The following is a 14,500-nucleotide window of genomic DNA, read 5'->3' as shown; positions in this document are numbered from 1 at the left end:
AGGGTTCATATCCAATACCAGTCCGTGTCAGTACTGTAAGAGTGTCTGTAATGTACCTGCAGTCCTTCTCCAGACTTTTAGACTCGTCGGTGCAGTAGAAGAACTTGCCCTTGAACAGCTGCACAGCGATCACAGCGAAGATGAACATGAAGAGCATGTAGACAATGAGGATGTTGAGCACGTTCTTCAGAGAGTTGACCACGCAGTCAAACACAGCCTGAAGGGGAAGACAAACACACACAATCACTCAAACTCACATTGACATGCATGTAAACACCCGGCCGCACACACACACACAGTCCCTTCACAGCACTCTTGATCAGTTTGCGGTTTGCTGACTCGGTTTGCGGTTTGATGTCAAGGCAGGTATGCAATCAGCCCAATGAATATGTATCAGCTGGGGATGAATAAGACAGTAACTCACAGAGCTGCTCTGCGACGTAAGGTATTTCCACCAACCTGTCACAAATGCCACTGTCCAAGTATCTAACTGTATGAGAGTGGTTAGCTCTGGTCCAGGGCATTATGTGCAGCTTGCTGATGCTGAGCCTTCAGCACTGAGCCTTCAGCACTGAGCCTTCAGCACTGAGCCTTCAACACTGAGCCTTCAGCATCAGCAAGCGGCACGTAATGCCCTGGACCAGAGCTAGAGAGTAGTGGGCTTATCTCCCTGCCAACACTGATCAATCTCAATCATCTCAATCACCCATCAATTCAATTCATAGGATTTGCTGCGGTCTTTGGTTCGATCCATGACCTTTGTCTGATCAACTACCTTTCCACACATCAATTACTTTGGTCTAGTCTGGTTCAGACAATATCAGAGCTGGAGCTGGGGTCCTGATGAGAGTGAGACGGATTTGCATTTTTCTCATTTGTCACATAAAAACAGTCGCCGGGTGGAGGATGATAAACTGGTATATGAAGATAGACACTGGGGATATCAGTCATGACTTCACGCCATCCTCTCCCATTAACTTATCTCTCATACAATCACTTGCGAGTTCGGGAATCCACCGTCTGCCGCTGCAGCGTTTGTATGCGTGTGTGCGTGTTTGTGGGTGTGTGCAACGTGTCAACCGGTCATGGAAGCGGCTTCTCTGCTCTGCCAGAGAGGAGGTGACGGGTGGCAGATGTAGTCACCTTGAGCTTGGGCAGTCGTTTAATGGTCTTCAGGGGCCTCAGGACTCGCAGCACCCTGAGGGACTTGATGGTGTTGATGTCCTTGCCTTTAGTTCCTCTGCACAGAGCAAGCCCACAGTTAGTGAATGAAGGAGAAGATTCTGCTGTGGACCACAGGCTCTCACCACTACCTTACCTTCTGTTCTGTCGCACACACACACGCAAACACACGCACGCACACACACGCACGCACACACACACCCACACACACAATATTTAGTAATATCTCTCTCTTCACTCATTCTCTTTAAGGCACACATGTATCAAATGTCCTTCCATCCCCGCAGGTTGTAGTGAGGTATACTCAGTGGTTAGTAGAGTACAGTAGAGCACAGTAGAGTACAGTAGAGTACAGTAGTTAGTAAATTACATGCATGTGAGTAGAGGGCTTATTCTACAGAAACATACTGTACCTAGCAACACAGGGTAGGACAGTAAATCACATTTCAAGAGCAATTCAAAGGGTTTCTATCCAGGGAACAATCACATAACAGGACGAAGGACTACGATCCACTATCCACTGGTATTTCTGTGGAATAACACAGACATACACAGTTGTAGAAAAAGACACAAAGAAGCAAGTCCTGATCAGGGACACGCTTCTTTGCAGGAACCAGTGCTGTCCTAGCCATTGGAGCTGTGCTTGCTACAGTGGTGGGTTAAATAGCAATGATTTAGAACCTGTTAGCGACGATATACCGTACTGTCCTCAGGAGCCAGAAGGACATTGGTCAATGACAGTGAATGTGGAGTCAATACAGTAATCTACCGACACCGGCCGTGTCCGGAATCTGTCTTGACTTCTACTTACTAAAACTACATACTGTGTACTAATCGTCCTACACACTATTTAAAATGTACTGTTTAGTAAAAATGCATGCAGCAGGCTAAGCAACAAATATCAATACATAATGTCCATACTCTCAACATACATTCTGTACATTGATTCTGTACATTGAGTCTCGAAAAGAACCACATTCAGGAAAAACTCAGGAGGGAAAACCAGAAATTTTATTAAGTATTTACGTGAGCTTTATGTTTACGTGCTTCTTTGTGTGGCCTTCCTTGTGTGTGTTTATTATGAGTTTACATTCTTCTGAATGTATTCGTGTATGCGTGTGTGTGAGCGTGTTTGTTGGTGTGTGTGTCCGGTCACATCTCCTCAGCAGGTTGATAAGCCCTGGGGCACCGCACTCATCTGTAGAGAGCTCTCTAGGGTCCATCTCTCCCCCCTAATTCCCTTTCCCCCTCCTCTCTCTCCGCTCACACCGGGGGGGGGGGGGGGGGGTCAAAGGGGACTGAGAGACTCAAAAAAAGGAGAAATGTGTAACCTGTCCATGACTCTGCTGGCGCCTTCTTTCCGCCCTCTCGCCGTGCAATGTATTCCACTATACAGTTTGGAATCATGACTTGAGATACATACTGAACTAAAGTACACACCTCACACCTTTGAATAAATCACACACTGACATCAGTCGGAAGATTGGCAGATCAGCTGGAGCTATACAGTACATGCACATATCTCAAGTGAGGACCGAGGCAATAATGACTTAGTCTATTTGAATTCCGTGGACAAAATATACCTCAGTAAAGAGAAAAGAAACAGAAGCATGGTTCCACACAGATTGAGCGTGTTGACTTTTTCTTATCCAATGGGAGCTTTAGGTCTAATACACTGGCATGCAACAGTCATGCTCTGAAGACCTGGTTACCCTGGCATGCAATCTGGTAAGTCAACCCCCGCCAGCATCAGTCCAGGGTCTCAACACGTCTAGATGGCGAGTGAACCGTACCCCAATAGCGTTCAGAAGAGCCGTGGGCTGAAAGGATGGATGTGTGTGTGTGTTCACATCAAAGTAGCTCAGATCATCCCTGATTATCCTCGGTCACTGTGACTACAGCGTTCTCAGCTGCCCCTTTCCGAAAGAGAGCGCGCAGCAGTTCCTGTTTACGGATGGGGGTATCTGTCTTCCAATCATCTGCCTCTCAGTGGGTATTATTCCCAACCTTCTGCTCTTTCTGTTGTTTCCACCCAAGGCCAAACAAGAAGGGGAAACAACATTCACCCTCCCTGATCTGGCCTTCTCACTAATTCTTTCGCTATTTATGATGATGCTGATGAGGTAAGGATGTGTGTATGTGAAATGTGACTTTCTGATGACACCGTTTGTTAATATTGACTTGATTTACTGTAAATCTTGGGTATGTTGGCGTTGTATAACCGTTCTTTACTTTAGCATGTTGGCACACAATGGCAACAAGAGACGGAGTTTAATATGATTAGTGATTGTCTTCTGAAAGCTATTGGGAAGAGTCTTGGTTCACAGAGAGGGTAAGAGGGGGGGACGGGTATCCTGCCCAGTGCAGGACAGAGAGTGAGAGCATTGGAACGCGATGGGGGAGGTTGATGGGGAAGGTTTTGGGAGGATGGGGCTTTGGGGTCAGGGGTCAATAAGAGAGAGTGTTGGTCCCCACCTGGCCACACTTTGTTGCGATCTGATGAAGAGAAAACAATAATAAACAGAACACACACAAACACGTCACAAAGCCACATAGAACAAACGGAAAGCACAGAAATTATGGCTGCTTCATGAAGACAAAGAAAAAGGCAGAAATATACAGAAACACTAAGAAAAATAAACACTTTAAGCCACTTTAAGACAGTATTAATAACGCTGTTGAAGAGAGGAGGCGATATAGTGGCTGGAGCTAGTTAGCTTTAAGACGTAATACTGAACATTGAAACACATCAGTAAGAGACAAATAATGACAAGCAAACGGAAGCATTTAACTCACTTCAAGTCAAGAGCAAAAAAGAGAAGAAACCTTCAGACTGATCTGAAAATGACAGCTGTAGGGGGTTTTGGCTGTCTATCTTCTGTTTCTGACAAGAAGACCCAGGATGCGTCCTAAATTAAACCATACATAGTGCACTACCTTTGACCAGAGCCATATGGGACCTTTTCAAAATAAGTGCACTATATAGGGAATAGGGTGCCATTTGGGATTATTATTTTTTTCTGACAGGAGATTTTACAGTGAGATGGCATCAAGGAAGAGAAGACATGACGTTCGACAAAAGACACATCTGAGAGTGCCATCTATCCCTCTGTCTGTCTGCCAGGGAAGTGAGCAGCTCAGAGATGGAGGCTAGGGAGAGAAAGTATATCATCCAGATAACCTCCCTATCAGCTACCCAGCATTCCACAGTACCAGGAGAGGAACACATATATACCATACTGAGCCAGCATTATGGGACAACAACTACCATGCACAAGCACACACACACACACACACACACACACACACACACACACACACACACACACACACACACACACACACACACACACACACACACACACACACACACACACACACACACACACACACACACTTGGATGTATGAACATATAGACAGCCATTCACACACACACATACAGTGACCGCACACACATCTCAAACGCACCTACTGTTCCATGCAAAAATATCCTTTCAATGATGAGCGTGTGAATTTTAAATGGGAGAGTAAATCAATGAACATATGCAAATAAACAGAACAATATACAGTAATATAATGACTGTGAATCTATAGATATATAGGCTAGTTAAGCAAATGGACTGAGCAATGAGAGTGAGGCTTCTGGCTACAGTCATGCTACGCTACATACCTACAGTATACACTGGACAGGCAGTGAAAGACAGACAGACAAGTAACCGGGCAAGAAAGACGCCACAGACAGGGACAGGCAAGAAAGCAGGCAATCACAAAGGCATTACCCCATGAAGCTCCTGAAAGCAATCCAAGCCACAAAAGAGAAAGACAGAGGGACAGTTTGAAAGAAAGGGGAAAGAGACAGAGTCAGCGACACAGAAAACCACAGAGGAACCCATCAAAACACAGTAGGCTACTGCCCGGAAAAAAAGAGAGAAGAGGCTAGAAGGATTGAGAAGATAAACAACAGCAATACAGATGTGGTACAATTTGCTACTTCAGAGGTTATTACACATTAGCCCCATCGTGACACCACTGGGTGTAAAACAACTGAAGGAGCTGGCAGAGAAAACACCATTTCCTTTTACTCCAGAGACGCAGATGGCTGGTCGGCATGCTTGAAAAGACTGGTTTTCACCTTCCTATATTGTCTTTGTGTGTGTGTGTGTGTGTGTGTGTGTGTGTGTGTGTGTGTGTGTGTGTGTGTGTGTGTGTGTGTGTGTGTGTGTGTGTGTGTGTGTGTGTGTGTGTGTGTGTGTGTGTGTGTTACTTGCCATAGAAGCACCTGATGACTTTCCGTCTCAGTTCCCCAGGGAGGGAGAGAGGAACAGCTGTACATTAGCACTATGAGGAACCCACGGTGCCCCTCTCCCCAGATCAACCTCACGCTCATTGCTCAAATCACACGCGATAGGAGGGGGTTATGATAGGCTAAGAGAAGAGACACAATAATCACAGGCAATGGAGTTTGGAGCCCCTGAGAGGTGTACAGAGAGGTTGGCTTTGGAGAATGTTTGGGGGAATCTTTTGGGCCTTGAGTGAGAGACTTTAACACAGGCATGTTTGTTAATCAAATGGCCACCGGACTATTTACATTGAACCCCCCTCCATTTGTTTTGTACACTGCTGCTACTCTCTGTTTAATATCTATGCATAGTCACTTCACCCCTACCTACATGTACAAGTTACCTCAACTAACCTGTACCGCTGCACACTGACTCGGTACTGGTACCCCCTGTATAAAGCCTCGTTATTGTTAATTTATTTTGTTACTTTTTATAATTTTTTACTTTAGTTTATTTGGTAAATATTTTCTTAACTCTTCTTGGACTGCACTGTTGGTTAAGGGCTTGTAAGTAAGCATTTCACGGTAAGGTCTATACTCGTTTTATTTGGCGCATGTGACAAATAAAGTTTGATTTGATTTGTAAGTGCGCCAGCAGGGGGAGCCAGTGAGTGACTGTGAGGGGGGAATCTGTCGTGCTGAGGGGAGGGGAGAGGTGCTGTTGGCTGAAACAGGCCTTGAAACAGTAATAATACTGTACATTAATGATATATAGCCATTAATTCTTGAAGAATATAACTTATAAATGTCTCATGAGCTTTTTTAATTGTATTATTATTTTTATTTTTAAATTACCCCTTTTTTCTCCCCAATTTCATGGTATCCAATTGGTAGTAGTTACAGTCTTGTCTCATCTCTGCAACTCCCGTATGGACTCGGGAGAGGCGAAGGTCGAGAGCCATGCATCCTCCGAAACACAACCCAACCTAGCCGCACTGCTTCTTGATACAATGCACATCCAACCCGGAAGCCAGCCGCACCAATGTGTCGGAGGAAACACCATGCACCTGGCGACCTGGTCAGCGTGCACTGCGCCCGGCCCGACACAGGAGTCGCTAGTGCGCGACAAGGATATCCCTGCTGGCCAAACCCTCCCTGACCCGGACGACGCTGGGCCAATTGTGCGCCGCCCCATGGGCCACCAGAATCTCTGGTGGCACAGCTAGCACTGCGATGCAGTGCCTTGGACCACTGCGCCACCAGCCCTGTCTCATGAGCTTTGTTCAACTGTCTTACCCTACCATAATCCACAATATCAACTTGTTTTACTCGATTGTTTGTAAACAATCCAATTGTAAACAAACACTTTATAGTTTTAAAACAGTCCTTGCATCCATGTTTCCGTCTTCGAATTTGAGAGGTTACATTTCTCCAGCCCCCGTCCCTCAGCTGTTTACCAAAACAAATGGTGAGGTGACTGACGCTGTTGTTTTCGGAATCACAGATTGCCACTTTAAGCCCTTCTACAGCTGCCAGAGGAACATACAGTACGTCAAAGTGTGTACTTACGAGCAGGCGAACGCCACCAGAGCTCCACTGACCACGATAAAGTCCAGGATGTTCCACAGGTCGCGGAAGTAAGAACCAGGATGGAGGAGCAGTCCCAGGTCTATCATCTACACACAGAGTCGAAGATGATAGAATATACAGGGAAGACGATCCACATTAAACTACTAGTACTAACAGTTTGCAATCTCACCCTCTGAAACAGTATAAGTGTCCAAGGGATGAACGTTACCACTCCAGTAAAGAGCCCTGATATTGGATGTAGTACTTAAAAAGGAACCAGACATCTCCCTTCCAACTTGAGGCAGCGTTGCAGTGCAGTTATTTTGAGCTGCAACCTAAGAGAGTACCTCTGTGTATGCTATTCAAACTGAGGAAACTGTCCAATGTCCATTTGCAATACGTTCCCCAGCATGACATTGACCTCTCACCTTAATCACCATCTCAAAGGTGAACACTCCCGTGAAGACATAGTCCAGATACTTGAGCACCTGCAAGAGGACATATGACGGTGAGAAACGATTGAACCGTCTGTCAGAAGTCACACAGCCTGTCTTCTTTACTCTTCCCCAAGACACAAATGCGCAAGTGAACAGCAAACCTGGTTTCAGAAAACAAATAAAGCAAGACCTCGCGGCACAACACCGCTCCCCCATGTGATCTACTTGCTGTGTGTATGTACTGGCACGTATGTGGAACTGATAGATGCAGACACACTACACGTTCATGTTTTGAAACGTATGTAAATTGTAAAATATTTGGTCTGTAATGTCTTTTTCCGTTACGTGTCAGACCCCTGTAAGACTAGCTGTCGCCATCGGCAACGACTAATGTGAATCCTAATAAATCTAAATCAAAAAAGCAGGCAATAGCCTTAGCAGCACTCAGCTCATGTTTATTCCAGCTGAGCCCTTCACTAGAATGCTAATAAGTTAAGCCTGTCTTTTTGAAGACCCAAATGAACTCAAAAATACTTTACAGAAATACTGTGCACTCTCACACAGTCTAACTGTCAGGTGATATTAACAGAAATTCTAGAAGCTTCTGTCAGCTCAATCAGGCCTAATGAATCAGCTAGTCAGTCAGTTAGTCAGTCAGTCGGAATGAGGACCAGAGGGGGTTGTGGAATTTGGAGGCAATTTAAGTCCAAATTCCTTTAGCGCTAGTAGGGACTGCTCCTCAGGCCTCTGTACTTGTAAAGGACCCAAAAACCCAGCAGCCCAGTGTGTGTGTGTGTGTGTGCCCGCCTGTGTGCGTGCCCGCTCATGTGCGGGCCTGTGTGTGTGCACTTGCAGGACTCACGTTATTGCGGGGTGCATTGGCCTGTACAGGGTCTTCAGCAGCCAGGGCTATGCTGCTCATGGTGATGACCGACAGGATACACATCTCAAAGTAACGCAGGTTCACCACGTAGTGACACAGCCGACGCACCCTGAACATCAAAGCACAGGTCATCTTGCTGAGTTCACTCAACATACCCTCCCAAAACGCTAACAGAACACTGAGTTGGACTCAATACAGTAATGCAGAAAAAGTCTTACTGCCTTTATAGGTAGAACTATCACTGTTATACTGCACATATATGAGCAAGATCAATTAGAGCCAGCAGGTTCGATGTCTCAGGGCCTGACTTACGGGTTGGTCTGCCCGAACACAAACATGGAGCTGTAGGGTAGAATGTGTTTGGGGCCATTCTTCAGCTCCTCCTCATCCTCCTCTAAGTTCTTCTTCTCCTCGTTCAGGGGGAGGCTCTCACAGTCTATGTTATTCACTATCAGATAGAGAGAGAGAGAGAGAGAGAGAGAAAGAGAGAGAAAGAGAAAGAGAAAGAGAGATATTGACTGAAGTGCTTCCCCTGCAGCCCATGCCTAACAGGAGCATAACACAGTGTGGCACTGACTGGGGTACTGACTGAGGTACAGACTGAGGTACAGACTGAGGTACAGACTGAGGTACTGACTGAGGTACAGCCTGAGGTACAGACTGAGGTACTGACTGAGGTACAGCCTGAGATACTGACTGAGATACAGACTGAGGTACAGACTGGGGTACTGACTGAGGTACTGAGAGAGGTACTGACTGAGGTACAGACTGAGATACAGACTGAGATACAGACGGGGGTACTGACTGAGGTATTGAGAGAGGTACTGACTGAGGTATTGAGAGAGGTACTGACTGAGGTACAGACTGAGGTACTGACTGAGGTACTGACTGAGGTACTGACTGGGGTACTGCCTGGGGTACAGACTGAGGTACTGACTGAGGTACTGACTGAGGTACCGACTGTGTTACAGACTGGGGTACAGACTGGAATACTGCCGGGGTACTGCCGGGGTACTGACGGGGGTACTGACCGAGGTACAGACTGAGGTACAGACTGGGGTACAGACTGGAGTACATACTGAGGTACTGACTGAGGTACTGACTGAGGTATCGACTGAGGTACAGACTGGATTACTGACGGGGATACTGGCTGGGGTACAGACCGGGGTACTGACAGGGGTACAGACTGGGATACTGCCTGGGGTACTGACTGAGGTACTGACTGAGGTACAGACTGAGGTACTGACTGGGGTACTGCCTGGGGCACAGACTGAGGTACTGCCTGAGGTACAGACTGAGTTACAGACAGAGGTACAGACTGGAATACTGATGGGGTACTGACGGGGTACTGACTGGGATACTGACTGGGATACTGACTGGGGTACTGACTGGGGTACTGACTGGGGTACTGACTGGGGTACAAACTGGGATACTGCCTGGGGTACAGACTGGGGTACAGACTGGGGTACAGACTGGGGTACTGACTGGGGTACTGCCGGGGGTACAGACTGGGGTACAGACTGGGATACTGACTGGGATACTGACTGGGGTACTGACTGAGGTATTGCCTGAGGTACTGACTGGATTACTGACGGGGATACTGACATAGATACTGACGGGTACTGATTGGGGTACTTACTGGGATACTGACTGGGGTACTGACGAGGGTACTGACGGGGGTACTGACTGGGGTACAGACTGGGGTACAGACTGGAGTACAGATTGGGATACTGACTGGGGTACAGACAGAGGTAATGACTGGGATACTGACTGGGTATGATGGTGGTCTCTCTGGGCGGGGCGGTGATGGTGACAGGGATGTGGACAGTATTGCTGTTGAGGCCTGCCTGGCTGGCTCTGTGGCTGTTCTTCTGGTTGTCTGCATCCTCTTGCTTCTCTCCGGCCTGCAGACCTGCAGGAGGCTGCACAGGGCTGGTGGCCAGGCTCTCCCCTTGAGCGTCCAGTGAAGCTCTGTGGTGATGACATGACAATAGTAAAAAGAGGTCACTAAAGCACATTGAGAATGCGCTGGTCACTCACCTGTGTCCCTGGTCCCTGTCTCCATCTCTCTTTCCATTCTCTCTGCACTCCTCTCCATCCAGAGTTGACTGGGCCCTGACCATGTGGGAGCGGTATCTCCTCCTCTCTCCGTTCCCCTCTCCATTCCCCTCCTTGTGCCCCCGGCCCTTCCTCTCCACTCTGGCCCCGTTAGCCAGGGCCCCGTTCTCCTCTCGGGGCTGTCTGTGGGAGTGGTGGTGGCGGTGCTCCCTCTCCTCCGCCCCTCCGTTCACCCCTTCCTCCGGGGTTCCAGCCTGGTGATGGTGCCTGTGGCCCTGGCCCCCCTCTCGACTATGGCTCCTCTCCACCTTTCCTTCTTTGGGCCGGGGCCCGTCTGGGTGGTAGTGGTCCCTACTGCGGCTGTGGTGGGTGTGATGCCTGCTCTCCCCGTTCTCCCCATTCCTCTCCCGGTGACGGTGGTGCTTGCGGAGTTGTGGGCTGTGGGGGTCTCCTCCCTCTTGCTGGGGGTCTGCTCCATCTCTGTCCTCCTTGGGGGGTCGTGGTTTGTCCCCATTGCCTGGCTCCACCACTAGGGGGCGGTCGTTGTGGGTCTTCATATCGGGGCGCAGGTGGAGGGCGGAGGAGACACGCAGTCGTTCCTCTGGGTCCAGCTCATTGAACAGAGCCTCTGAGCTGGCCCTCAAGTTGTTTTGACGCAGCTGGTTGGTGCGCTGCTCCCACACCGACATCATCTTATTGGCTCTCTGCTGCTCCTTACTGCAGGGTGGATGGACAGGGAAGGGGAGGGAAACCTGTAATTTGTGAAGTTTAAACATGCTCACCCAAACCCTCTACAGGTGCACAATGGGCTGCGTCTGAAATGACACCCTAAGCCTTATATAGTGCACTACTTTTGGCCAGAGCCCTGGTCAAAAGTAGTCGACTTTGGAATAGGGTGCCATTTGGAATGCAGCCATGGCCATGTCTGAGGGACCACGGTTGCCATAGTGATGCTTTTCTGTGAGGCCTAACAGGCATGTGAGAACATGTGATGGGTTGCATGAGTGATGTCATTTTCTCCTTGCGTATGCTTCCTGCTTCATCGATTCATGTGAGTTACTACTATGGAGGGAAACAGTTAAGGATGACAATTCTCCAGTATTGTGAGCAGCCAGTACTGACCTGCATAATGGGTCTGCAAGCTGTCATCTCCACCCCCTACCACCAGCATCCAAAAATACCTCACATGTTGACTTTCTAGTTACTTTATTTCTCTGAAAGGTGAGCTATCTTGCCTGACAGACTGGAACACTTGAATACACACAGAGAACAGGAAAAGTGGGTCTGGTTTTAAGTAACCTTAAAGGGATAATCCACTCAAAAACGTATCTTTTGGTATTTGTTTCAGTAGTCCACTGTTGACACAGTCCCAAAATGTTGTGCATGTCAGCAATCAGGTTTTCAAGATATACAACTTTAAAAACGCTAATTGTCACAGCCAGTGTGATACATTTAGCATCATATTATGCAAAACTCATCATACCGGCTGTATTTCTGCATGCTTGAATGGCAATAGCTTACATACACTTGAAAACCCCGGGAATCGATAGAACATCATTTAGAGATGTACAAAAACAATATAACATTCAAAATGGGTGAATCTTTCCTTTAATACCAAGGCCAAAATCTAGTGGTTAGTGTGGAGATGGGAGAGAAATTATAGATTTCAAGTAACCCTTTGTGTTCCTTCTGCCATGGGATATGGTAACATCCATAGAATGTGGAATTTGAATACAAGAATGGACATGAACCTTGTTGTTAAGGATAAAAAAGGTTTTGGTAATTGAGTTGGTAAGCCGGCGGCCAACCAGTGCTGTGATAAGATATTGAGTAAAACAATGAATTTGAAGATTATCTGCACAGTATGTTTGTTAGCTAGCCAGCCAGTTTAGGTGGAATGATTCCAATCATTTTTGTAATTAACTGCCAATATCCTGCAGCCGACATTCCATGCAAACAATGCAGTCAACCCACAGCCAAACACTGGTTGACATTACATTTACATTTAAGTCATTTAGCAGACGCTCTTATCCAGAGCGACTTACATTTAACCTTTTTTTTTTTTTTTTTTTTAACTAGGCAAGTCAGTTAAGAACAAACTCTTATTTTCAATGACGGCCTAGGAACAGTGGGTTAACTGCCTTGTTCAGGGGCAGAACGACAGATTTGTACCTTGTCAGCTCGGGGATTTGAACTTGCAACCTTTCGGTTACTAGCCCAACGCTCTAACCACTAAGCTACCCTGCCGCCCCCTGCCGACATCAGTTGATTATAGGACTTAGACAAGTTGTAAATTAATAAAGTACTGATATTGTATAATATTATAACACTCACAGCTTTAAAAGAAAACAAACATATATATTTTAGAGGCTATTTACACAGAGAACCTGTGTAAACTGTTTTTATAATTATTTGACAATTCTATTACACAATTTCTGATATATCAGATGCCTTACTTAAGTAAGCACACATCCCCTGTGCCTCTCCTGCCATTTATTCCAATTCAACTGCTTTGGATTTCTCCCTCACCACAATGGCTGCCATGTTCATGCCATTCAGGAACGTTGAGGGTTTATGACATAGCCCCTCTAGAAATCTAATAGGATTTCTATGGCATCATCACGATATGAACAAATCATGATCCTAAGCAATCATTTCAATGATGCTTTCTATGTAGATGTGTTTTTAGATGTGGTTGACTATATGAATCTGTGTGTACAGTATGAATGTACATGCAGACCTATGTATGTATGTATGACTAGTAAAGTTGCCCCCTTGGTGTCACCTGTACCTCAAGACTCGATGGGCGGGGGAGTAGATAAAACAGACAAAAGTAAGCATAGTAAGACATACAAACAAGCAACAGACAGACAGGCAAACAGAGTATGCAAGGCATAGGCAAGTACAGTATTAGAGACATATCGGCCAGAAACAGACATGTTAGTGAAATATGTGCTCTCACACACACAAACACACAAACTCTCTCTCACACAAACAAACTCTCTCTCTCACACACGCAAACTCTCTCTCTCTCGCACACACACACACACACACACACACACACACACACACACACACACACACACACACACACACACACACACACACACACACACACACACAGAGAGAGAGAGAGAGAGAGACTAGCACCATCAGCACCACACCACAACATTTAGAAATAGGTGTTGTTACTAATTGGTAACAAATGATAACGAAGTGTCAGGTAAGGCTAAGTCACCAATTCAATTCTAGTATGGCAGACTACCACTTGGCTACTGTACTATATAGTTTGGCCCTCACTCATAGTGTGTTGAAAAAGAGAAACCGGGGCATAAAAAAACATAAGCTGTAAAACTGCCAAAGTGCCTGGGGAATTGACTGAGCACAAGGACATTATATATTTATATAGAAATGATTCACTCTAAAGCTCAGGTTATACTCTCATCACTTCAGGCATCAACACAGTGCAGACGAAACCTGGCGCTATGCACAATTACATATCCAATATTCAGAAATACACACACACATTTACACATGCACACATTTACAAACACGCATTTACACGCATGCATTACACACACAAGCGTTTACACACACACACGTGCGCACGTACGTACGCACATACACACTCTCTCTTTTGCCTTAACTTCAACAAATATGACAAGTGTCATTATTTTAAATCTCACTCTATAGTGACAGCCACCAGTGAGCCACCAGTGGATTCTCCAGTTTCAAGCATATCTCAACACTGGGAGGACTCATGGAGAGAGTGATGAATAGACGGATTGGGAAAGCTAGGTGGAGCATGAGGCTGAAGGAGAGATGGAGAAGTGGATGGGGTGAGGAAGAGGGGGTGTCAGAATTGGAAGGAGGGGAAAGAAGAGAAGGAGCAAGGCAAATGGGGGAGCAGAGGGAGGCAGGTTTGTGGGAGGAGATGGGGGAGGAGAAGAGTAGGGGGTGAGAATATTTTAACAGAGAGCAAAAACTCACGGTGAATGTACGCTGGAGACGGACGAGCTGCGAGAGAGTACATCTCGATTTTGCTTTACAAAACTGCACATGCAGAAATAAAACAAAAAGACAAATAAATG

At 46.5% G+C, this 14,500-nt stretch overlaps 1 protein-coding gene across 1 annotated transcript in view; it reads right to left on the bottom strand.

Moving 5' to 3' along the window:
- The window catches only part of LOC120021376 (voltage-dependent N-type calcium channel subunit alpha-1B-like), a 197,040-nt gene that overhangs the window by 43,745 nt on the left and 138,795 nt on the right, over nt 1-14,500 (bottom strand). The window contains exons 19-27 of the mRNA XM_038965119.1: nt 14,400-14,462; nt 10,392-11,126; nt 10,123-10,322; nt 8,664-8,799; nt 8,331-8,460; nt 7,460-7,519; nt 7,032-7,138; nt 1,144-1,240; nt 57-217 (exon numbers count right to left, since the gene is read on the bottom strand). Coding sequence (XP_038821047.1) covers nt 57-217; nt 1,144-1,240; nt 7,032-7,138; nt 7,460-7,519; nt 8,331-8,460; nt 8,664-8,799; nt 10,123-10,322; nt 10,392-11,126; nt 14,400-14,462 — 1,689 coding nt within the window. The remainder of the gene's footprint in view (nt 1-56; nt 218-1,143; nt 1,241-7,031; nt 7,139-7,459; nt 7,520-8,330; nt 8,461-8,663; nt 8,800-10,122; nt 10,323-10,391; nt 11,127-14,399; nt 14,463-14,500) is intronic.

Source organism: Salvelinus namaycush, chromosome 26 (genome assembly GCF_016432855.1).
Source record: "Salvelinus namaycush isolate Seneca chromosome 26, SaNama_1.0, whole genome shotgun sequence".
NCBI classification, from domain to species: domain Eukaryota; kingdom Metazoa; phylum Chordata; class Actinopteri; order Salmoniformes; family Salmonidae; genus Salvelinus; species Salvelinus namaycush.
This window is presented reverse-complemented; position numbering and strand designations above follow the sequence as displayed.